The 25,850-nt window shown below is 41.8% G+C and overlaps 1 protein-coding gene across 1 annotated transcript in view; it reads left to right on the top strand.

Moving 5' to 3' along the window:
* CSMD1 (CUB and Sushi multiple domains 1) overlaps positions 1–25,850 on the top strand; it is a 1,321,894-nt gene that overhangs the window by 179,315 nt on the left and 1,116,729 nt on the right. Inside the window, exon 3 of the mRNA XM_054971211.1 lies at positions 7,644–7,756. Coding sequence (XP_054827186.1) covers positions 7,644–7,756 — 113 coding nt within the window. The remainder of the gene's footprint in view (positions 1–7,643; positions 7,757–25,850) is intronic.

Genomic DNA, 25,850 nt, shown 5'->3' with positions numbered 1-25,850 from the left:
CACTTGAGGAAGTGACATTATTGTGCCCAGCGGGGAGCACACCTGCTGCGTGCTGGTCCAGGAAGTCTTTTGCCTTCCGAGCCTGTTCCCCAGGACTTCCCCCCACTGGCCAGTTGAGTGGCACTGGAGGACAGAGGCTGGGAGCAGGGGATCCCCTGCCTCCACAAGGGGGACTTGGCAGCCCTAAGTATAGCACCTAAGAAAATTATGTCTCTGCCAATAATTGCAAATCAACTCATATGAATCTATATTCTCTTTTTACTTCTGTATGAATGTTTTTATTGCAGTCTTGTGTATAAGGGCTCAAGTACAATAAAAGATCACCATTTATGAGTTTTCAGTGTGAATTCTTACTTGCCTCAATAACATTGGCAACTTTTCCCCATGATTCCAAAATTCCAGAACATCTACAATTATGTTTCTGTTAAGCTCTGAACTCAGTTCTGCTCTGCACCGTCTGTAAAGGATTAAAGGAAATAAAAATAAAAGCATAAATAAATTACACCAGGTATGTTTAGGATTTGTTTACTGAAATGCTTCTGATTCATCTATTTAAGATTCAGAAACAGATGTGCTCTTTTTATTTTCATCTTTATTTTTTCCCCTTATTTTTACTAAGGATAAAACTAGAGGTAACAGTGGCAGTCCCATGGTTTTGTTCATGAAAATGTATGATCTGGCAGAAAAGGAGGGTAGTATCCAGTTTTAGTACAGAAAGGGCATGTATATGATGTGTAAAGAATTCTTCCCTTACTTTTTTACATCCCCAAATTTCCTTTCTCCAAAAATGTTTCTCCCAAAAGAGTACTTGTATAGTGGAAATTATAAGGCATAGTGCTGGAAATGAGACCAGGGTCGTCTAGTCCACCCCTGTGTACAAAGCAGGAAATTCAGCTATCTTCTGCCACCTCCCCCCAATGACCTCTGCTCTATGCCCAGAGGAAGACAAAAAACCTCCAGGATCCCCCACCACTATGACCTGAAGGAAAATTCCTTCCTGACCCAAAAGTGGCAATCAGCATTACCGTGGGCATATAAGAAGGGGCCACAAGAGCCTCACACCGGCTCATCTCTTCATGCCCTCCCTCTCCTGATCTGTGTACTTAATATTGATTCATAGAATCATCTTAGTTGCCAGGTGGCCATTTAGCCTATTCTTAAATATCTCCAAGGAAAGAGAACTCACCTCTTCCCAAGGAAGCCTATTCCACTGAGGAACTGCTCTGTCAGGAAGTTCTTCCTAATGTTTAGCTGAAAACTCTTTTGCTTTAATTTTAACTCATTGTTTCTAGTGTTGCTATAATCAGGCCCAGGTCTTTTTAAAAATATTGAACCAGACTCTGATTCCAGAATCTAGCTATCAGGAAGAGGAGAGCAATTAAATGGCTATTTGCTTCCTTGACACATCTCTTCAGATGTTTAGTGAAAGTACCAAGCTTGGAATAAATTTATGGTGTGTTGCTCTAGCCTTTTGACTCTGCCATAAAGAGCAGAGACATGTGAGATGAGTCCTACAAGAGGTATATGACAAGAGGGTCACCTAGTGTTGGAAGTGAGGCAAGAAGCTGGTTTCACAGGAGGGGACTCCTTCCTCCCCTCCCTCGTCTTGGGGAGAGAGGGTACAAAAAGAGCAAGCAGCCATTTAGCTATTGCTGCTCTGGTGAATCCTGGAATGGAGGACAGGGAGTCATGGATGGCAGGCCTTCTCCCCCTTCCTAGGCATTGGGCTGTCCGTCTCAAGCAGGATTCTTACCGTGAAAGTTAGACCAGCACTAATGTTTTTCATTTCTTCTGAATAGCTGCAGATATCTTGGTGAACACTCTATTCTCCCTACTTGTGTGCTTTTTTTTTCTTTTGGTAATTTGCTGTAGATTAACCTTTCTGGGTTAAGATAAAGTTGTGTCAGTTCTCACTTACATGCCTGCCACCTCGTCACTTTGCGTATGCTCAGAGGCTAGCCACCTCGCCCTGGCAGATGGTAAAGGAAAAGCCTGGGTCCCAGCTGGGGTGGTGACATATTACCAGAAGCTGCGCCAGGGTTTCCGGCGCCCACAGCCAGCCAGCTGGCTGGGCGCGCACGTGCACGCGCATGCACACACACCAGCCTGCGTGATGATGTCATGTGTGACATCATCATGGGCGTGCACACAAGCTGGCCTGATTGCTGCGGCGGGCAGCTGGGATGGCGTGCGGGTGGCCTCCCAGCTCTCCTGCTCAGTTGCTTTGCGCCGCCCCAGACACCTGCTCCTGGCTGCTGCGCCCGGCCAGGGGCATGTGGTGACAGCAGCGGTGGGGCGGGAGAACTGGGAGGCTGCAGCGCCGTGGCGCATGCTCCCACCCCCAGCACCTCCTCTGGTGCCCCTTCCGGTGCCCTGCACCCTGAGGCAACTGCCTACCTGGCCTCAATGGGCACACCAGCCCTGCATATTACTGGAGAACAAAGGATCAGAGGGAGTGAGGGAGGAACCCACCACAATCCAGAACAGGTCCAACCCTCTGGGGCAACACTCCATCATCTATGTGACAGCCCTTCAAATACTTGAAGAGGGCTATCAGTCGCCTCCTCTCCAGGCTAAACATACCCACACCACGCCCACATAGTCCTCAGACCCCTCACTATCTTTGTTACTCTCTTTTGGACATGTTCCAGTTTGTCAACTGTAAACTGTGGTGCCCAAAACTGAACACTGTACTCCAAGTGAGGACTAACCAGAGCACAACAAAGTGATACCATCACTTCATATTATCTGAATACTGTACTCCTGTTGACACAGCCTAAAATTACATTTACCTTCTTAGTTACCACATAACACTGCTGAATCATGTTCAATGTATGATCTACTAAAACTCCTAGATCCTTTTCATATTTATTACTGCCAAGACAAGTCTCCCCATCGTATAATTATGCCTTTGATTTTTCCTACCTAAATGCAGAACTTTACATTTATCTCTGTACAATCCAACTAACTGTAATAAGGTCCAAAATACATTTTACCAACTTGTCAACAAGAATATCATGTGGAACTTTATCAAAAGCCTTACTGAAAGGCAGATAATCTGCGTCCACAGCATTCCCCTGATCCATCCAAGAAGTAACTCTCTCAAAAAAGGAGATAAGATTAGTCTGACATGACTTGTTCTTGAAGAATCTGTGCTGGCTCTTAGTAATCATATATCTCTTTTCTAAAGCTCAAAGGTATTCCAGGTTTCCAGGTATGAACATCAATTTGACAGTTCAAAAGTTACCTCAAACCTCCTTTTTCTACTTTAGAAAGCTATTTATAGAACCACCCTGGCTTCTTTAGGTTCCTCCCATTTTATCCTTCACACTGGAATCATTTGTGATTGTGCCTTCAATACCTCACTTTTAAGAAACTCCCAGCATAATGTTGAGCTCGTTAAAATTACCTTTTCTAAAATCCAACCTATATGCCTAACTGCAATCAACTTTTCCCTTACCCAAGGTCTTAAACTCCAAATGAACATGGTCACTGCTACCCCAGGGTGCCCACTACTTTCACATCATCAATCCGCTCTTCCTTTTGGTGAGAATTGAGTCCAAGAGCGGGACCACAAGTGACGCCTGATACAGGTTGGACACTAGTCAGCTTCCCTCAAGTTTTGATGGGAAATGTAGGCATCCTGGTCTTGCAGCTTGGCTCTCCGACTGCTGTCCAATGGACTTTTCAACTGTCACTTGTCCAACATTCCGCCAAGCTGCCTACATTTCCCATCAAAACTTGAGGGAAGCTGGCAAGTGTCCAACCTGTGTCAGGTGTCACTTGTGGTCCCGCTCCAAGATAGCAGACCCCTTTGTTTCCTTCTCTACTTTCTGGAAGATGAAGATGTCAGCAAGAAAAATCAGGAATTTATTAGACCGTACGTTTTTAGCAGAGTTTGAGTTCCAAAAGAGATCAGGATAATGGAAAACTCCCATGATGACTGTGTCTGTCTCTTTGCAAGTGCGGGAACTAATGGGCCATTTTATTTTGGCAACAATATAACATTAAACTTAATACAGAAAGGGCCTAACTAGCAGTACAGGTCAGGCCCTGTTGTCACCCCAGGACCACTGCTCTGACTGTCTGGGCGAACCCCTCCGCTCTGGGTATGAGCCATTTGATGTACATGGTTGGGACCTGGCCAGCCAGGGAAATGGGACCTCCACCAAGCCTATAGCACCCCAGCCATCAAACATGACGGCCTTTCTTGTACAGGGGGGTCCCAAGCGGCAGTCTGCCCTCTCGGCTGGCAGCCATCAAACAATACCAACGATCTTGACAGACCCCAATTCCACTTCAAATGGGGATGTGCCAAGGGTGCTCACTGGCCTGCTCATTTCTCCCAAACCCTCTCTGCCAGGGAGAAACCATTTATGACTCCACCATAAAGCCAATTACCACAACCCACGCAAGAAATGCAATGTAGGCAAAAAAAGCTCCACATTCCATAAGGCAATTGGAGAAAGAAGAAAAAAATACTACTTGGCCCTGGTAACCAGCGACTGACTAAACCTGCACTCCTGCAGGGTGGATGGGTGGGCCAAGCATGAAGCAAACTGCTGAGAAGGGAGGGACAGAGCCGCCTGGTTCCACTCCCTCCCCAGATGGCTGTGAAGAGCGTGCTGCCGCTCTTCCTCCGCCAGGGAGGCAAAAGCAGCTACACTACTGACCGAGAGGTTCAGAATGTCTCCTTATTTTCCCATTCCCATTGGACACTTTCTCCACTTACTCTCTTTCTGTATTTGGTGCTCTTCCTTTTCCTGAGATACCTTCTCTTCCTCCTCCTGTTATGCTCTCAAGAGTGCTTCATGTGTTTTATCCAAGAACTCTTCACTTTTCCTGATAAGCTGGAGTGTAGAGATGTGTGTCTCAAGCCCTTGTCTCTTCTCCTCCAATAGGCCCATCAACTTACACTAGCTGCAAGTGTAATTTCCATTGCCCTCTGGTAAGAAAACAAACATGGCACATACTTTGCTGGTCATTTCTTCAGCTCCCTCACCAACTATGTTGCTTCAATCCATATAGGAAGCGTCCTAGACTTTCCTACCCTCAAACTCCCTGCTATACTCCCAGACAATACTTCCCAGTTGCTCATCCTGTGCTCATGTTTGTATCATGTCTCTACTGTTTTCTTGCCTGGAACTCAATGGCCCCAATATTTCATAATTGTCTCCATTTACAAGTTCCAGGTGTGGTTCTTACTGGGTTGGTTCTTTTTGGAGGAGGGGGAGCATTGGAGACTTCCAGGATCTGTGTAATATTTTTTAAAATTTGTAAATGTACAAGTAGTACACAAGCAGAGGCAAAATAGGCACTCTTACAAGCAGCCAGAATTGTGTATAATTCCTTCTTTGTATGCTATTAATTCTGCTTGGAAAAAGTCTATAAATTTGATAGTGAAGAGATTTTTTTTAAAAAAACTATTATTTTGAAATAAGACCTTATAAAAGTCAGTGTAGTCATAAGAATCCTACTATTTCTTTCCCCTGAGAAGTAAATATGTAGGCTCTTAAGGAAGACTCACTAAAACACTACATAGAAGTTGAGATTTTAAAAAATGTAATCCTTCAATTATCCTAGCTGACCTGACAATTTTGGATGACAATTTAAATTGAAGTTGGAGGAAAATGTTCTTCTAACACAATGGAAGATGGAATTATTATTACCTGAGTTATGAATAATTTCACCCTTATAATAAGGTTAAGTACTAGAATAATTATGGATGTTAAGTCTAGAGAGGATCCTTTTTAAGAAAGTGTCTTTATCAGCATATACTCATGGCTTTATTTTTTTAATTATTATAATATAACTTCATCTCCAGCAGCTCATTAAATAACTCTTGTATGTTGTATAAATGTGTATTTATTTTTTAAAGAAATTACAAATGGAAGCTAGACTTCAGAATCCTATATGTAATAATGGGTGGGAAATGCCATTAAAGGCAATCTAACCAACTCTAGAACTTTTAAGCTTCTAATTGATCCTCAAGCAACTGTGCATTGGGAGCTAACCAACCAGCAGCTGCAGATTTAAGTGTCCAGCGGCTGCTTAGTTTCTTAATACAATCCAAACATATTCCTGATTAGGTTGCATTCTGGTTGTAAGTGCAGACAGAGTAAGTTCAACTGCCGAACAGGTTTGGTGAGAAATTCACAGCATGCCTACTTAAAAGTTTCACTTTAAAAGTTCTTTCGGAAACTTACCTGTGAGTATTCTTTCATAGAATAAGTTCTTGTTAGGAGTTAGAGAATTGAGTAATTTTGTTTTTTCCATTAAGTTTTTGAGTCTTGCTCTTACCTTTATTATTACTTTGAAAAAGTAGTTTTGGCTTCAATAGGTCATATTCGCTGGTATTAGTACATTGATTCTTTTCCCAATAGAAGCTCTAATGAGGTACTTGGTTCTATTAACTGTGGTAGATAGCCAGAGTTGTTTTACTGAGTAGTTATTTTATATTTTACTATTATGTTTTGTTGTCTTGTTTAGTAAACACTAGCGATGGGAACAACACTGCAAAAATATTGATTGCTAGAACACCAAGACAGAGTGTTATGCATTCAATTTCTTATATATTAAGAACAGAGGTATAATCAAGAAGGCCTAAGAATTCAATACAAAAGCATCCGGAAAATAGGATATTTTTACTCTTCAGTCCAGCATAGAGAAATTGAAGGAACTATGGAATGCAGTGTTGAGCTAAAGTTCGCAATGGAGGGTCGAAACAAAATTGCTGTGGGCTGGGAACGTACAGCTGAAAACATCACAGGGGTGTAGTAGGATTTCCTTTCTTACACTTTGTCAATCCTTGGATTAGAGGAGGGGGTTCTGTCAACAGCCACAATGTAATTGTATTTAATAGTTTATCTGTTCATACTAGCACTGACCAAAAACAGGTTGGATAGGTTTTGCAAAAGTCTTTATCAGAATTAACAGTGATTTTCAGTGATTTGTTGCATATTTATGTGAAATGGCTACAAAATTGTTTAGTTCTCACGATCCCTAATAAAATCACCAAAGAGATCAGTACAGAAAGCACTAACTATATTCTAATTGGTTCATTTGTATTTAGTAACATTGACACATAGGGATACAAAAAGTGAATACATAGTATTGTGATGTCATCACACCTAGTATATTGCCCCTTATTGTCTGGGAACACTTAAGGATGAATGAAACAAAAACATTGGCTGCTGAAAAGGGGGAAACGGTGGCTGTGAATGACTGTGGACATTAAATTGAATCAAAGACATTGGTCAGGTAGGTCTGCTTTCTGCTATATTCAGCTGGGAAAAGAAGAGAGAGAGGAGTAGGACTGCAGTCAAGGTGAGCAGAAATGTACTACTTCAAAGTACTATTTTGAAGACTTAGGCTGCAATCCTAAGAATGTTTTTCTGAGGGAAAGCCCCATTTCATAAAATGGGATTTACTTCTCTGATCAGATTTAGGATTGCTTCCTTAGAAATCTTACTGGAATTGGTGTTCAGGTTTTAGGTTTTCCGATTTTAGATCAAAGCCGTTACATATGCTTCCAGGATAAAGGCTTAAAAGCTACTGTTTAGTTCTGTTGCTATAATTAACTAATGCCATGAGTGACTTCTTCTTGTATCTCATTATTTATATGTATCCCATGTATTCTGCAGGCTTTCTGGATTTCAACTGCCGTCATCTATAGTGAGCACAGGGTCTATTCTCACACTCTGCTTCACTACTGACTTTGCTGTAAGTGCCCAAGGATTCAAGGCGATATATGAAGGTAGGATGCTATTTTCAATGCTATAGATAGCCATTTGAGAATTTATGTAGAAAATATTTTGAACTGTTGTTCTGATCATTCTTATCTTCCCATAAATGGAATATAAACTCAAAATGATATTTGTATAATATATTTTTTGTACCTTCTTTTGGTTTAAGAATTTTATGTTTTGGTAATCTTTATGCTTTAATGTGATGTAATGGCATATTCAAATACTGATTACATGCACTGGACTGTATCAGTATTTTGACATTTTTCTTTATACAACTTTATCATTAACTTTGTACCTTTGATTTGTTTTGTTGTAAATGGCATTTTCTAAGTGTTTGAGAACGTTAGCAGAATAAATATGCACTCAGATATTGAGTGCATAGTAAGCTATTTAGCCTATGCTCAGGGATAAAAAACTCCCATTCAATAAATCATGTATTGAAATTTTAAACAATTCTTTCCTCTCCAGAGATTCTGAAAGACTTAACCATTCCTTAAATCTCTTGCACTGGAGATCAGTGAAATTAGTGAAAGTATGGCAGTATTATTGTGAAGTGAAAGTTGAGATTGCTAGTCGTTTATCTGATGAAGACAACTACAATGCAGTCCTTCTCAGAGTTCCAACCTTCTAAATCCATTGAAGTCAACAAGCAGAGAAGACTCTCAGTCTGGTTAGGATTTCACTCTTAATAGTTTAGTGAGAAATTGGTACTAATTGGTTTATGTACTAGATGGACATTGAATCTGAAGTTCTGTAATGATTATGTAAATTCCTAAACAAAGTTCCTTTTGATATTTGGGAGGAGATGCAAAAAGTTGTTTGATCCTAAAATCGATGGGGTTTTTTACTGAGTCTTCTATGAGATTAATATAAAACAAGGTTTTGAAGATGTAGGCTATCATCAAGGAATCACCTACTTACAGTGATGTTATACTGAGACTTGTACAGGACAACTCAAAGTTTAGGGGCTTGTGGATTGTAGTTATTGTCAAAGGGTAAATGTCTTTCCTGAAATCATACATATTTCCAGGCTTTAATAGAAACAAAGTATTAGATGTAGAATGCATAATTTTATGTACTTTGTTCCAAACTAATTAGCTGAACTTTAGTGATACAGGCTGTGCCACAGTCAGAAATCAACTAGAAGAGTACCATTTAATAGACAAGAACGATGAACTAATCTCTCATTCCAAAACCAGTGGTTAATATCTACATAGTATAATCCAGTAGTGGATTGCACTGGATACTATCATCAAATTAATCCCTTTTACATTTTGTTCTATTTTGTCATTGGAAAATTTAATCTGAATCCAACCCAATCTCTTTTGGCTGTAATGTTATTCTGGGCAAAAACACTGGTTGAAAGAGTTTAGAGTGCTGACGTGGTCCCACTGGTCTCCTGACTAGGGGTGTGTGTTTCGAGTTTCTGATTTGGGTAAATTACCCAAATCGGACCCGATCCATAAAGATTAGGGATTAGCATGCTGGCCCCGATTCAGAAATCTCTAATCAAAGCTTTCCGAAGCATTTGGAATGCTTTGGAAAACTTCAGGGCCGAGTTTAAAGGGCCCTGCTGCTGCTTGCAATTGGCCCCACCCACCCCCACCGTCCCCAGCCCCCCAACACACTCACAAGACCTAGTTTGGAAAGTTGGGACCCAGGCTGGGCTGAGATTTAATTTACTTTTTTTCTCTCCAGGGCTGCTTGCTGCCTCTGTTTGGGTCCCCCCCCACAACCTCCCTTCTTGCAGCATAGTTGCATCAGATGCTTCCCACCCCCCCAGCATGAGACTGCAATCCTAAAGACACTTTCCTGGGAGTCAGTCCCATTAAATAGTATCACAGTAATTTCGAAGCTTGCCGCTTCAGAATTAAGGTATTTTCGGATTTTTTTCCTGCTTCGGGCTACCCGAAGCGGAAAACCTGAAGTGACCTGGCCCTGCACACCCCTACTCCTGTCATGCCTCCAGCACCACTCATTTCTGCCCATTATAGAGTCACATTAGCACTGGGGTGGGTCTCACTGACCTTATACTGGCATAGTATTCCACCATTATACTAATGTATCTTTAGAAAATGCTGCAAAGGGCCAGCAGTGCTTTTCGAGCGTGCCAGCTTCTTATCTCCCACAGGAAAATTAGTGAACTTAGTTGTTTATCACCTTCAGTCAAGACTTTGAGCATATACAATTTATCCAAATACTACTACTACTACTACTACTACTGCTACATTGTCGTCGTCGTTGTCGTCGTCATCATCATCATCATCATCATATCTTCACAGCTTGAGGGGACTCGGTTTTATGTAGCTGGTGAAACTTCTTGCTATTTTCTACACAAGTAATTAATTCCAGAAAAGGTTTCTTTCCTGTAGGATTTCTTTTCCATTGCTGCTTCCTTGCTAATTGATGAGCCGACGTTATCTGCTTTAGCTCCTTTTCAAAATGTTTTTGTTTCAGATGTGCTAGTATCTTTTTTAGTGTTCAGAATGTCCATTAAATCTTGTTTCTTATGAGTGAAAAATCGTTGACTGTAAGTATTTTCTAGATGGTTTACTTGATGTTTCCTTTAAAAATACATCTTTGGCCTCTCTTTGTTCTCTCTTCTTGTAAGACACAGTGTTGATTAATGAGCCTATAATAATGGAGTTTAATGCATCATGGTATCTAAAGTACCAGTATTATTATGAAAATAATCTTCTGTCTCTGTTGCAGCTCTTTCCCTAACAGGGAAAAAAACCTGAAGTAAAAAAAAATAGATGCCAGAGTTAATCCTTTCTCTTAAATTGACTGGTTAAATGGGTCAAAGGCATATTTTCGTTGGGATTATTGCGACGGTTTTGGGTGCCTGTCTTAATTAGAGTTCCCTCACAGCATTGTTTTATATCTGTTGCTATCCTGGGTTTTGCCCATAATTTCCTCAATATTTTGGAGCAGTACAGATTATCATAGACTGAAGTGAGGAAGAGTCCCCAGTCCCCACCCCAAAGAATGTTACCGTGCAGACAAGCTGCTAGCAAAAGCCTTTGTCCTTCTGTTGTCTGCTCAAAAGTTTCTTTCCCATTGCTTTACCCAGCACAGTAGCCATTCAAATTGTTTCTAAAGGAGGAACAGCAAAAGATCAGAGACCTTATCCAGTTACAGTGGGCTGAAGAGGAGGCTATGCAGTTCCCATTGATTCCAAGAGAGATGTGATATCACTTCCAGGTTTTCTCTGGAAGTGACATGTTACAGCAGCTTGAGAGAACCAGCATGGTATAATGGCTGGAGTGTTGAACAGATTCTCATAAACCCAGCTTCAAATCTCCATGAAGTTTGCTGAATGACTTTGGGGCCATCACACTCCTTTAGCTTCCCCCTTTTCACAGGGTTATTGTGAATGGAAGAGAAGACCCACGTACACTGCCCAAACTTTTTAGAGGTATGGCAGGCTAAAAATGTCCTCTATGGATAAAAAGCATTTATCAGAATGAAAAGTAACATTACACTTTAAAATCCATAACAACTACATACAATTTATATTCGCTGTTCAGGGCAACTTAACACGCACTCAGAGCAGTTTATAAAGTGTATTATTATCCCCACAATAATCACGGGTAGGGCTGAGAGCACTCTGGAAGAGCTGTGATTGACCCAAGGTCACCCAGCTGGCTTCAAGCAGAGGAGTGGGGAATCCAACTTGGTTCTCCAGATTAGAGTTCTTCCACTTTTAACCACTATGCTGCCATCCAAATCCATTATTTTTTCATTTTCTATCCACATCCCCTTCTAAATAACACTATCTTGCAGGATTTCCTAAAAGTGAAGAGGGAAGATGATCTCCTGACCTATTTATTTATTTGTTTGTTTAACAAAATGTATATCCTGACTTTCTGCCTTTGCAAGTGCCACCAAGGCAGCTAAAAAGTTAAAATAGATATAATAAAACCCACATTTTAAAACTGTCAAAATCAACTATAACAATAATAACAACACATCACTAAAACAATTAAACCAGAGCAAAACACATATAAAGACATAAACAATTAAAATATTTTAAAACAGCTAAAAACATTGAGCACAAAGGGAATGCCCAATCTCTGAGGAAATGCCAAATGAAACAAAAAGTCTTCACCTGCTGACAGAGAAGGGCAACAAAAGTTAAATTTCCCTGGGTATTTACAGAGTTTTGGTGGCTTGACCGGAAAGGCTCATTCCTGAGTCACTACCCACCTAAACTCAGAAAATATGGGCACACAAAGCAGGGCCTCCAAAAATGACCACAGCAGTTAGGGAAATTAACAAGAGAGTAGGACGTCCTTTGGGTGTTGTCCTGAGTCATATAGGGCTTTGAAGGTCAGCACCTGCACCCTGAATTGTGCCCAGAAATAAATTTGGAGCCAATGTAGACAGACCAGGACTGGAGTGATATGGGCCCCATGACAACATCCTGGCTGCATCATTCTGCACCAATTACAGTATCCAAATACTTCTCAAGGGCAGCCCAACATACAGAGCATTGCAGTAATTAATCTTGGTGTAATCAGGGCATGCCTGACAGTGGCCAGATTTTTTCTTCCTGAGAAAGGTTGCAAGCTGGTAAAAGGCACTACTGGCAACAGCTGCCATCTGTTTTTTTTTTAGCAATAGACTTGGGTCATAGAACACTCCCAAACTACTTGTTCCTTCAAGGGAGTGCATCCCCATCCAGAATGAGTGACACCTTAAATCCTAGGTCAGATCTTCTGCTCAACAATAGCACTTCCATTTTGTTGGCATGAAGTTTCAGTTTCTTAGCCTGAACCACTCCAAAACTCTTACAAGCACCAGTTTGGGGGTTTGCAGGTTCCCTGGGATTAAGCTAGAAGAGCAAGATGGAGCTTAGTGTCATCTGTATATTGATGACAGCCTAATAGAAATCTCCTGTTGACGTCACCCAGCCATTTCATGTAATTATTAAGGAGCATAGGGCATAAGATGGAAATTTTCAGACTTCCACTAGGTCCACAGAAACCAAAGGGATGAGCAGCAGGCCCCCAGTACTACCTTCTAAAACCTACCTTCCAGGTAGGACAGAACCTCTTTAGGGAAAATGTAACATAAAGTCAAGGCTGATACAGAGAAGATGTTTCACAACAGGTGCTCATTCTGTGATCAAATTGTGTTCCCTTCAAAAACTCAGGCAACCACATTTCATATCAAGTGCAGTTTGTTTTGTCTGTAAGAGCACCCTCCCCTCCCTAGATATTGATCCCCAAAATCCAGGAATTTCCCGTGCTGGATTTAGAAACCATAGTCTTGATGTTGCACTCGAATGGATTGGGATGGCCAAAAACAATCAGCCACCACATTAACCTAGTTCTCTATAAACAAAGTTGTAAATATTTTTGAATTGATTTAAATAAATTAGTAAAGAGAAACATGCAAATGGCTGCTTTCCAGTGAATGCTTAAGTTTATAATTCATAATTTTTTTTCTAAATGTTCGTTATGTAGGGCACCTACAATTCTAACCAGAATAGGCACTGTTAATTTCGGTTCACAATTACTCATTTGACCTAGAAGGTGGCACACATGAAACACACACAATGAGGGACTGTTAACTTAATCCTGATTTATTTTCTTATGTAGAAGTACAGAAGATGCTTTCAAGAACAATGGTGACTAAAAGCTGTGAGACTTGGCATATGCCAAACATGGTTTTCACATCTATGTCTCCAAACAGTATTTTCATCAGTGCCAGAGTAGCTTTTGCAATTTTCATTCTTTCTTCCACAGCCTTCAGACCAATCTTCTCTTCATTTTCTTTAAGCCATCAATGTTTGCAAGTGTCCTATGTTAACATTTATACAAGGAGTCAACTCATTCTCTTGTGTATGTTCCCCAGACCTTTTTAGTTTTGCATCGGTAGATGATAGTACATTCCATGGTAGTACATTCCAAATACCTATTATTTTTGTTGTTCTATGTCATTTCTCAAAACACTCTATAACTGGTTCTTTCTCTCTGTCCAAGGACCTTTCCAGTTGATTGTCTTTGACAAACACAAATACCAAAGGGCAACCATTGCTATAGCCTGGTATATTATCAAAATATATTTTCTCCAAGCAGTATTTTATTTGTAAGGAGATCAGGTACACCCAGATCCTCCACCATTATGTTACTTTACCAATAAGGGAATTTCCCTCTGTGTTGTATTTATCCTATGCTTAGTTTTGATTTAACTAAGAGAATTTCTAAAATTTTGGGCAGCAAGTAAGTGCATTGAACTGTAACTCTTAGTACTTCCATTTATTTGCATCTTTCCCTTTTCTTTGTTGCCAATAAACATCCAAGTTGATAACACCCTGCAAAGAAGGGCAATCTTGATGAAAAAACCCTACCATCTGACTGTACCAAATATGATTTTTGTGCAGCATTCTACAGCTGTGTATATGTACTCTTCTGCATTTGTAAAATACCATAAAAAAGAAACATTCTTGAGGTGTGCGTTATGAAATTCCTGAGTGAAAAGTATACACTAAAGTACATGAAGATCACTGTTTCAAGTCGCTACCATGATTTCCTGGAATGGTAACACAATGCCAAGATTCTTAGGTATTATGAAACCCCCTCTTCAAAAAACTGGTCCAATTCACTTGAAATAAGAGGGGAGGTAGTAAACAGGCAGCACTAGCTCTGCTACAGTTTTGTTCATTTGGTCCAAAAACAGCCACTCAAACCCGCCCCCGCCCCATTCCTCATAAATTTGAATCCCGAACTGGTAATGTCCTATCAGAAACAAGCAGTCACAGTAGAAATCTTTCCCCTGAAGTCCAGATCCAAAATTACAATTAAATTTTTCTCAATGAACATCCCTAGTTTTGATAGACCCATCCATACAATCACATCAAGAATCATAAAACTCCACAAAAGAACGATGTGCAGATGCATATTTGGTAAGGTAGTAAGTAGAGGTGGGCATGGTCTGGAAAACTGACCTAAATTTGACATGGTCCGGCACAGTTCGTGGTTTGTGAACAGATGGTTCGTGGGACTCACATTGAACTTTGGTCCATTTGGCCTGGTCCGTCGGTCCATGGTCTGTGAGTCGAGAAATCCTGGCTCCGATCTATCAGTTCCCTAGGTAACAGAGGGAACGTCCGCAGACCTTCTGCAGCTTTTAAAAACTTGATAGGCAGCTCTGCCAGAGAGCTCCCATTCTGCTCTATGTGAGCAAGGAGGAAGAATTAATTTCCTAGGCAACGGAGGGGTGGACGTTCTGCAGCCATAGGAACATCAATCTTAGCCCTCAAAACCTTGATAGGTAGCTCTGCCTGCCAACCAGAGAGGTCCCATTCTGCTCTATACGAGCAAGGCACAAGAATTAAGGCAATGGCTGGGAAGGTATCGTTGTGGTGAGTGAGGGGACTCTTCCTTCACTCTTTTCTGTTTGATTTTGCTTCATTGCAACTTTCTGGTGCTGCAAGCCAATGAAAGTCAATTAGCATTTGTGTCTCCTAGTATCTACTGGAAGTTTCCTGGGGCGGCTGCTTTGGAGGTCTGTAACGAGGAACCTCTGGCTAACCGGTCCGCGAACCGGGGTGGGTTCATGAAAATTTCATGGTCCATGAAAATTGACAGACCATGGGCCGGCAGTCTGTGGCATTTTCCCAGTCCGTGGCCACCTCTAGTAGTAAGAGATAACATTGCAAATGAGCTGAAGGATTTGACACCTTCAGCAAATGCACTGTATACATTTGGAACATTTATGCTTTCCTTTCTATCAGTATTGGCACCCAATGCAGTACACATTTTAAAATAATAGATTACAATTTAAGTGACCTGGAACTGCTCTCCTTAATCTTTGTAGCACTGCTGGAGAACTTGGGGAACAAGCTGGCAAGCTCATTACACTCTTTAGATAGCTCTGTTGCTTTAGTTTGTCTCTTCATATGCTGGGAGTGCCTGGTGGATATCCTGTTTCCCAGAAGTAATGTCTAAGCAACCTCAGAAAGAGCTCTTGGCAATACTAGATGATGGCCTCTTCAAACCCACATTTCTTAAAGCATCCCACATGCTCTTCCTTCCTCTGCAACATTACTGGGGTGGGGTGGAGGGCTTCCAAAGTCTTCACCCCAAACTTCCCTGCAGAACATCCAGATTTTCAAAACAATAAAAACAAAATGGGTCAACAGATTATTCATGGCACATAGTTTCTACTTCAGAAACAGGATTTGGTAATTTATATTCGTGTGGTAGGCTACCATGATTTTATGGAAAAGGGGGCATGATTTTTTAAAAATGCATTTAGAACTCCATTATCGGGGGAAGGGGAATACAGGTGAGAAACCATTCTTGGGAGAAATCACATTTTCTGGTGACTCAGAAAGCCAAATATTTTTGCTTAAGCACTTCAGTTGTTTTGATTATTTTATTAAAATATCTTTTTCCTGCCTTTCTTCTATAAATGGGAGCTCAACACAGCTAACAATCAGTAGTGAGTAAGTGAAATTAGGAAATTATTATTATTATTAGGAAATTATGGCTAAAACTATCATTTGTATGTCATAGCATTTCGCTATTCAGCTTTACTGGATATCCTATTGTTATTGACCATTTTTGCACTGTGCTGCTTTTGAACAATGGAAACATGACTAGGGCTGCCAGATGTCCTACATCACACTGATGCTATGACATAGTTTGTGTCTATTTGCATGCCCCTGCTCTCTAATGCTTCCTCCAATTAATTGCCAGCACTGGACTGGAAACTTCATGGTCCATGGTTATAGAATATTTCCAAATAATGGGTTTCTAATTTGCTTGTGGGCCCAATTAAAGGTGCTTTAAAGCCCCATATTGCTTAGGACCAGCATACATAATGGACCACAAACCCTACATGAATTTAACTGATGTACCATCATTTTCAGAGGCCCTGAAGTTAGATTGGTGGCAACCTGAAAACAGATCTTCTTGGTTGTGGCATCAAAACTGTGTAATTACTTTCCCAAGATTTGTTTGTCCTCCTATGACAATCATTGTCTATTATTGTCTTCTGTCGGCAGGTGAAGACTTTTTTGTTTCCTTCAGCACTTTCTTATTGACCCTCCTCCTTATTTTGTTTTAATTTATTTTACATATATGTATTATTTTTGAAGGTTATTTTAATGCCTTTTAAACTCTTCACCGTCCTGAAGGTTCTAAGTGGGCAGAAAATCAGGATACAAATGTTTTAAATAAATAAAATTGGAAGCTCATGTCAATGGGACAAACAATATTGGAATGATACGGTTCCTACAATCTACTCCAGCCAGCATTCTCATTGCAACATGCACTACCAGTTGTAGTTTCTAGACACTCTTCAAGAGCAGCCCCATGTAGCATGAACTGGAGTAATCTAATCTACATGCTATCAGGGCATGCATCACAGTGGCAAGATCTTTTTACCCAGGAAAGGCCTCATATGGTTCACCAGCTGAAGCTAGTGCAAGGCATTCCTAGGCACCACTGCCACCTGCTTATGCAACAGGAAGCCTGGGTCCAGCTGCATGCCCAGGCTATGAACCTGCTCTTTGGGATATTCTGTTTTTAATGCAGAATATGCAAAAGAGTTAGTAATGTATATCACTCTGCTGCACAGATTGTCTGTCTGGAATGGCTTTTTTGATGGTAAGGTAACCACTAAGTGGAAAATAACATCTAAAGTTGCCTTTGGTCTTCTGATCAGGAGAAAATATGCTATTGTTCGTTTTAGAAGAAACTTGTTGCTGTTTGCCCTTAGTTGGAGATACTTGTGGTGATATTCATTGTAGGATATTTTCTTGGCAGGCCCGTCATAGCGTCTCTGTTTACGTTATATCACAGTGTGTGTTCCCTTTACCTAGGAACCGTGTCACACTCTGTCTCTGTGCTTATGTGCATAGAACATCATGATTCGGATTTTGAAAGGATGCTAGAAAGAAATTATTGCCCTTAAGCTGAGTCCCTTATTCAGTGTCCAACCTGATTTATGTTTTTGCTGCAGTGATTACCTAATCTGAACCTGAATTAAGTCTTGCAAAACAGAGTGCACACTGGGCCAAACTATTTGTGTCACAATCTGTACAAAAGACATTTGTGACAGAAAGATGTATCTTATCTCTATTCAGACTTCTTTAATCCTTCCATTAGCAGGTTTAGTCATTTGGTTACCAGACTTCTAGTAGGGCCTCTCTTTAAAACATCTTCAGGAACTGCTTTCCAGAATCCAACAAAAGATCAAAGCAAAAAAAAAAGCAACTCCTTAAAATCAAAATCATATTTTTTCTCCTGCTACGTTGAGTTGTAATTTTTTTTTTTTTGGCATCAAATGAAGTCTGCAAAACTTGGTGTTACACTGATGTTCCCTAATACTGATGCAGAAAAAAATTATTGTGACTGTCTCAGAGAGTCAAGAATCTCATGTCCCCAGACAGTTGTTGCAGACCTTGAGTTCTGCTGCCATTACTGCTACAGCTATCTTTCTTACTATCTTTCTTACTCTTATTTTTTCACTCATGCATATGTTGATTTACTTTCTAGTGATGAGCAGACCACTCTTTTCTCTAAGTCATATAATTCATCCAGGAAAGTTGTATTAATAACCTAGACATCTCTTTGATATCTGAAAAATTAAGCCAATTTTCTTCTATGAATCAGTGAAGTTTCTGTACACTGTACACTGTACATGCCTTAAGAAGATTTTAATGATTTTGGCATTTTTCAAGTATGTTTGGACTACACGTAATTCTGTCAAACCCTGATATAGGAGAAGGGGGGGAAAGCTGGAGAGTTGAGATGACTAAACTTCATTTAGTCATCTCAACTCAGCAGAGTTTGATTCTCTCTGTAGAACTTACCTGGTGAACAAAACTAGGTTGTCTATAGAGTCCAGAAGTCCGCTGAGTGGCTTATTTTCCCATAGATCCTGTCATGTATAAAATAACTGTATAGTTTTTTTTAAACAATCTCCCAAAATTAGTTTCTATCGAGCACAGCTGTATCCACAAGCCATCCTGAGTGGGAGATCGAGAGCAAAACATGCAAAATTGGAAGTGCTCACTCCCAGGGCAATGAGCTGCCACTGTTATCTATACCTTTAGCTGTGGAATAGAAAAAAGTAAAATATACAAATAAATAAAATAAGTCACCCTGCAAGGTAGACCAGTTTGCAGATTGAGTTCCTCCAAATAACTGTTTGGGTAGCTATGACCAAAATGGGCCAAACACTGGATTCAAATTGAAGCTTGCAAATTCCGAAAGAACAAACAAGATTATACTAAAAAAACTTTATTAGCAGAAGTGCAAAAGGGTACAAACATATGACTCTGCAAGCAGAGAGGAAAACAACAAATACTAGATAACTAAGTTAGCACATTTAAACGGACTTTCAGTCTCCCAGCCAGAGGATGCCTTTCAGACTAAACCAAAATCCAGATCCTGTTCAAGGTGTTAACCTTGGTGTTTAAAGCCCTTCACGAACTGGGACCTGCATATCTGCGGGACCGCCTCTCCTATTATGTCTCCTGCAGGGCATTGTGCTCTGCAGACAAGCAACTCCTGGTGGTCCCCAGCCCAAAGGACATCAATCTGGCCTTGACTGGGGCTGAGGCTTTTTCTGTCCTGGCCCTGGCCTGGTGGAACGCTCTCTCGCTGGAGATCTGGGCCCTACAGGACCTGTTACAGTTCCGCAGGGCCTGTAAAATGGAGATGTTCCACAGGGCCTTTGGCTGAGGACCAGTGGGTGTCTCCCCTCTTCCACCTAAGAACACCACTTTTTCTGGGACTGCCATGTTCTCTGTCCATATGCAGGGCTTTTTTTCAGTGGGATCTCCCCGGATCGGAGATCCGGCACCTCTGAGAAAAGATCACATGACTGGTACCTGAAGACCCCGGGTGGAGCTTCTCCCAGGCCACCTGCTTCCCCAGCCTCTTCCCCAGCCTTTTCCTCCCTTCCTTTCTCTTCCTTTCCTTCTTTCCTTGTTCCCTTCTTTCTTTCTTTCCCTCCCTCCCTTCCCTTCTTTCTTTCTTTCCCTCCCTCCCTTTCTCTTTCCATGTCTTTTCTTCTTCCATTTCTTTACCTTCCTTCCTGAGGCACTGCCCCCACCTGGCTGGCTGACTGAGAGGCAGGCCAGGAGGGAGAAGAAAGGAAGAGAAAGCTGTCCTCCTGTGGCTCTTTCCACCACCACTCTGTGCCTTGGAAGTGGGGAGAGAAGGAAGAAGGCACGCGGCTGGCTGGAGGCGGTGGCAAAGGAGCAACTCGACGGGGTATTCCCCCCTTAGCCACCCTGCAGGGAAAGAGCCCCTGTCCTGCCCACCAACTTCACAGTGGTGCTGGTGGAGGCACCTGCTGAGGGGGAGATGGAGGTATTACCCAGGGGGACAACTGCCACTGCCACCTCCAGCAGAGCCAGGCGAAGAGCCCAGCAGCAGGAGCCACAGCAGGTGAGGTGGCAGCACCCAGTAGCAGCAAGCCGACAGCGGCCACATGGAGCGAAGTGGGGGTGAAGATGAGTCTCGAGGCTTCTTTGTTCCCTGTGCTGGGCAGGTGAGGCAGCCACCTGGGCTGGCCCTTGTTGGAGTTAACAGGGCAGGCAGCCACTTCCCTCGCCCTCCCCACCCTGGACTTTGGGAGCAAAGGAGCCTCTCGGAAGGCCCCTCTGAGAAGGCCAGTGATGAGCCACAGCGCTGCAGCTCGTGGCTGGCTCTTGTTTGTCCGGCCGGCTGGTCCCACAGGGGAAAGAGATGGTTGTTCTATGAGCCCCATTCTTGGGGTGGGGGGTCTTTAGGAGAGAGGATGAAAGAGAACAAATGGTTAAAAATTAGACATTAAAAGTGAAAACACTCAGAAACCTGGAATTAAAAAGGATGAAATGTTTCAGCAGAGATCAGTTCATGAGCTGGTACCAACCTCTCTAAGTGTGGAGCTTCATTGGTCAAGTCTGTGTTCAGTCAATGGGGGAATGGGAAAGAGATGCTTATAAGGGATCTTTACTTCCCAGTCTTTTTATTTTTTGCATTCTGCTGACTCTTCCATGCAGTCTTTTGCATAGCATGACTTAAATGGTCAAGAGACTAACAGTATGTCATGTTAAATTGCTTGTTTTGGCTGTGTATCTGCTTTCTGCTTGTTTTCAAACTTATACCGTTCATATCCTATTGTATTATTGAATGCCCCAGCCGTAGATCATACTGACTTGCACTGTAATTCGCCTTGAGTCTCAGTGAGAAAAGCAGACCATAAATAACATAAATAAGTAAATAAATTGGACATTACCTAGTCCTGCAACCTCCCTCGCGGCCTGCCAGCTGATAGTTTAAAGGGACCTGCTGCTTGCAAGCGACATGGCTCTTTAAATAGCCCAAACTCCAGCTCCAGCTCCCCAGCCCCCCAACCCCAACCCCAACCCCAGCTCACACACACCCCACCCCAGCCCCACACTTCCTACTGGGATGGTGGACCCACCTTGCAGGCCCACGGCCTCCTCCTGCGAGGGGCGGGAAGGCTGTTTTTGGCCTCTTCTGCGGCTGCACGGGTCCAGAGAGCGGTGGAGGAGGCTGAAAATGGCCTTCCCGCCCCTCAAATGGCTGCTGCGGTGGCCTCCCTGCCCCTCAAATGGCCGCATGGTGGCCATTTGAGGGGTGGGAAGGCCATTTTCAGTCTCCTTCACCGCTCTGCTGGCCCACAGCAACAATTTGAGGGGCAGCAAGGCCTTTTTCTGCCTCCTGCGCCACTCTGCGGGCCCATGCAGCATCAGAAAAGGCCAAAAATGGCCTTCCCGCTCCTCACAGGAGGAGGCCGTGGGCCCACAGGGTGGCTGGGCCACGGCCTCCATTACCCCAGCAGCAAGGTAAGTGTGGGGCTGGGGCTGGGGGTTGGGGTTACGGCCGTTTAAAGGGCCCTGCTGCTTTCAAGTGGCAAGCCCCTTTAAACTATCAGCTTGCAGGCGGCAGGGGGGGGATTCCCCCCGCCAGTTGATAGTTTAAAGGGATCTACCCCTTGCAAGTGGCAGGAAAGGGCTCTTTAAATGATTAAATGCCCCTTTCCCTGCTGCTAAGCAGCTGGAAAGGGGCATTTAAACCCCACGAACCATGAACTGGTTCGTGAACTTGGACCAGTTCGTGGTTCGTGAAAACCCACGAAGCCCATAGTTCAGGGTTTTTTTGGTTCTTGCCCATGTATATTTAAGACTAACCAATTGTGTTGAGGCATACGCTTTTGAGAACCTAATGCATAAGTAGGTGTCATCAAAATATTGATGGCACCCAATACCAGTGCCTTAGACAATCTAATTCAAAAGTCTTTTAATCAAACGTATTCTGGTTTTGGAAAAAGCATGACCAAACTTGCAATTTGCTACTCACAAAGTAGATGTCTGGCTCACAACACTGCACCACTTAGAGGGAATATTGCTGCCAGGTAAGGGGCGGGGAGGCGAGCAGGCCCAAATTGAGGGAGCACACCGGGGGTGGCTGCACCCTGTGTGATGACCTTGCTTCCGGGAAGCGAGGTCACCTCCAAGAAGAGATGTCACTTCTGGAAGTGATGTCACTTCCTGGAAGTGACATCATCTTGTCTTCCACCTTCTCTTTTCCCAGAAAAAAAGCCGTGCCCATATGTATGCTTAAATACAGACTCCCAACTGATTCTTAAAGTAGCCTATGGATATGGCGCCAGGACTATTTTAATGACTGTTTTAAGATTATTACTGATTTTATAGTTTTATGATTATTTTATTTTATGAATGTTGTAAGCCTCCCTGAGCGTATTTGTGGGCAGGGTATAAACAAACAAACAAATAAATGAGTTCAAACAAGGTTCCAAAGTCTCAAAATCCAGAACCATTAATCCTGGCTCGGCACTAATCCAGATGAGCTGGTCCAAAGCACAAAAACTAAATAGCAGAAATCTTTCAGCAACCACACAGGGTCTAAAGACAATAGGGGATGCAAACTAGAATGAGAACCGTTGTTTTATATAAAACTGTAGCAACTGGCCTGATCCTAATGAGCCAGTCAAGGCCAGGGCATGCACTCTCATCCAAAGTCCTTTGCTAGAATGATGTAATGTAAGTTGCAAGACCTTGAAGTTATGACTTCATTGCGCTGGCGAATTTCAATCCCAGCTCTGAAATGGCAGAGTCGTTCCAGGCTTCTATCAGACTCAAACCTGAGCTCAACTGAGAAACAGACTGGGACAAGCCTGTTTCTTGACAGTTTCAATTCTTTTTTTATTTTTAACTAAAAGGAGGTTCAATCATATGGGTGGAATGCAGTGAGGTACCTGCAAGAAACACAGCTGGGGTAATCCATGTGTATTTGTTACACTTGTGATAGTAAATAACCTAAGATTTCATGTACCCTGCTGTTTCCTTACCTCCCTGCTGAGTTCCGTTACAATTGGCCCTACAGAACAGATGACACTTCTAGTGAACTTTCTTTTGGTTAAAATATGTTTCACATCCAAGTTCAGGACAGATCCTTATGAGAACGCAAGAAAAAGAAGTGGGTGACTTGACAGCTGCTGTGTGTAGGATGTTCGGCTTCTTTTTGATGCTGGCACTCCAGGTCCACTGTAGGAGTGTAGCAAATGGTTGCATCCTTGAGGTGAAAACAGTGCTGTGCACAGTTTCAGCTCTAGACATATGACCAAGCTTTATGTTGGCAATTAATGAAATTCTCCCACGCCTTTCAGGATTTGTTTTGTTTTTAAGTCCTCCTGAAGCTTAGATCCTACCCACACAGCTGACATACTTAAAAAACCCAAGGCAGGATGCTGGGGAAATTACTTATTTTCAAAGAGATCTTTATACAGGGGAAAGGGTGATTGTAAGAGGTCAAGTGTATCATAGCTCAGATGTCATTGTTATAGTAATTTTGGCAGCAATGCCAAATAACAATTTTAAATTAAGTTCATTATCTGTTAATTTTGAACTACAGAGTTGTTGTTTTTAAAAAAATTGCACTTGATACATATTTGTCAGGGGAACAGCAGCTGCATTATGCTTTGTACTGTAGCATGGTGTACAGGGTGTACTGCTGAATTAAATGTCATCATCACCTTTTCAAAGGATATAGTAGCAGTGCTTTATATAACACGTTGATTGTACTCTGCTTCAGCATTTCAAAATCTGCCTGTCATTTTCAACTGCCTTTTCTTTTTAATTTTCATGCTTTTCTAAAATCTTTTTTTGATTTAATGATAGTTTAGCTAAGGACAGCATTTTTAGCTTCAAAGAATGAAATTTAAAGCAGTTATATATTGGAAGAGGCTTTCATTCCCAAATTATGTGCTGTACATGCAAGTCAAGAAATATGAATTGTCTCTGTTTCTACTGATAGAGTTTTCTACCTTGAAGATTGTGTCTATGATACTGCAGGTCCATATGAACATGGAAGCATCAGTGCATATGTGATGCTTTATGTAGGTTTTCCTATTCATCCAATAGAAGAGACAGGTGTACATGCATATCTTACTGCTGTCTTGAGCAAGTCCCCATGCTGATTGATTGTTCTGAAGTTTTTGCATGCAGCTTGAGTCACACTGATCCAGTTAACTAGGGCCTGAGCATGCAGAGGAAGGGTACATTTTCTTGGGCTTGTCTGAGGTCTGGGTTTCAGCCGAGTTACCACATAGAAAAAATAGGCTAAATTGTAGATCAGGTTTGAGGATATTTATGGAAATTCATTTCTCATATCTATGACAAATATCTATATGGGGTATCCAACTCTTCTGAGATTTGCTGTGGTCAATGGGAAGCACTTTTAGAGCAGGACAATCTGAATAGCGACCTGCTGTCCCAGTTCCAGCCCTGCTCTGGAACACTGACTGTGCCTGTGTAGTTAAACTAGGACTTTTGGAAATAAGCCCAAGAATACCTCCACTTATCTAGTTAAATGAAATTTAAGGAAATCAATGGCGCAAGAGTGTACGGCCCTACATATTTTTTTGCACATTGCCAGTGAATGTGGCAAGAGCTGAAAGAAGTTTCATCAAGCTGACACTCACTAGAAACTTCAGCCATTCTACTATGGGGTTAACCTGCCTAGCTATTAGGGGTGTTCATAAAAAATTCCCAAGCTGAAGATATTCACAGAAATCACTGTTCAGAATCATTATCTTGGTTTTCTTGAACATTAAAATGAATCCAAGATGCTTGGGATTTACAAAAATCCCTCCCTGAAAAACTCATTTTTTAAAAAGCCCCAGTGCTTTCTGGCCGCACAGCATGAGCAGTTTTTTTCCTTTGTTTTTGCTGAAAAAAATGGCATTTATTCTTTCCTATCAGATCCTTGCAAAGGAGGAGCACAAAGCGCTTCCAGCCAATCACAAGCTGAAGAGAGCTGCCTTCTTCTTCCCCCCTCCTTTGCAGGGATTTCCTTCTGAAAGTATAAAGCCTGGAGGATCCAGTGGCCATAAAATTGGAGTGCTTGGTCCTATTCACTTGAAACTTGAGTGGTCTTTGGCGGACAGGCAGTAGTTACTTCCCTTCCATTTTGGTGTCATTTGGTTGAAAAATGACCTCCCCAGTCCACCTACCCCCAGTGTTCTCCGTACAGAATAATTGAAAAGCTACCGATCTCCTTTGTTACTTAGTTAAATAAACAGACCACAACAAGGAAGCATGGCAAAGAGCGACCTACTTTATAGGTCTGTAAAATAGACCCCCTTTGTTCAATCTGCTTGAAATTTAGGAGGTCTTTAGCTTAGAGAGTGGACTGTGTTCTGTAAAATTTGGAGTCATTATCTTTATAAACAGCTCTCTACACCCTTGAATTCATTCCCCATTGAAAATAATTATTCAGAAGGAAAAAATATATAGATTTGAATCCTGAACCAGTAATGTCCTCTCCGGAAATAAGCAATCACAGTAAAAATTGCCCCCCAAATATAGATCAGAATTTATAACGATGATTTTCTCAGTACACACCCCTAATAGCTATGTTGTCTAACAGGTTAAATTGACTTTGTTGAGATAATTCATGTTTTAATGGAAAAGGCCGTACAAAGAAATCTTTTACAGGAATTGGTCTATTTATAAAATATTTGCAGCTTCGTTGGTCCTCTAGAATGTTTTTAAAAATCAACAATGTAATAACTAGGGATTTGCAATTTGACTCAATGTACAAT

Source organism: Eublepharis macularius, chromosome 1, assembly GCF_028583425.1.
Source record: "Eublepharis macularius isolate TG4126 chromosome 1, MPM_Emac_v1.0, whole genome shotgun sequence".
Classification (NCBI taxonomy): Eukaryota; Metazoa; Chordata; class Lepidosauria; order Squamata; family Eublepharidae; genus Eublepharis; species Eublepharis macularius.
Note: the sequence above shows the minus strand (reverse complement) of the source record. Positions and strands in the feature narration are given on the sequence as shown.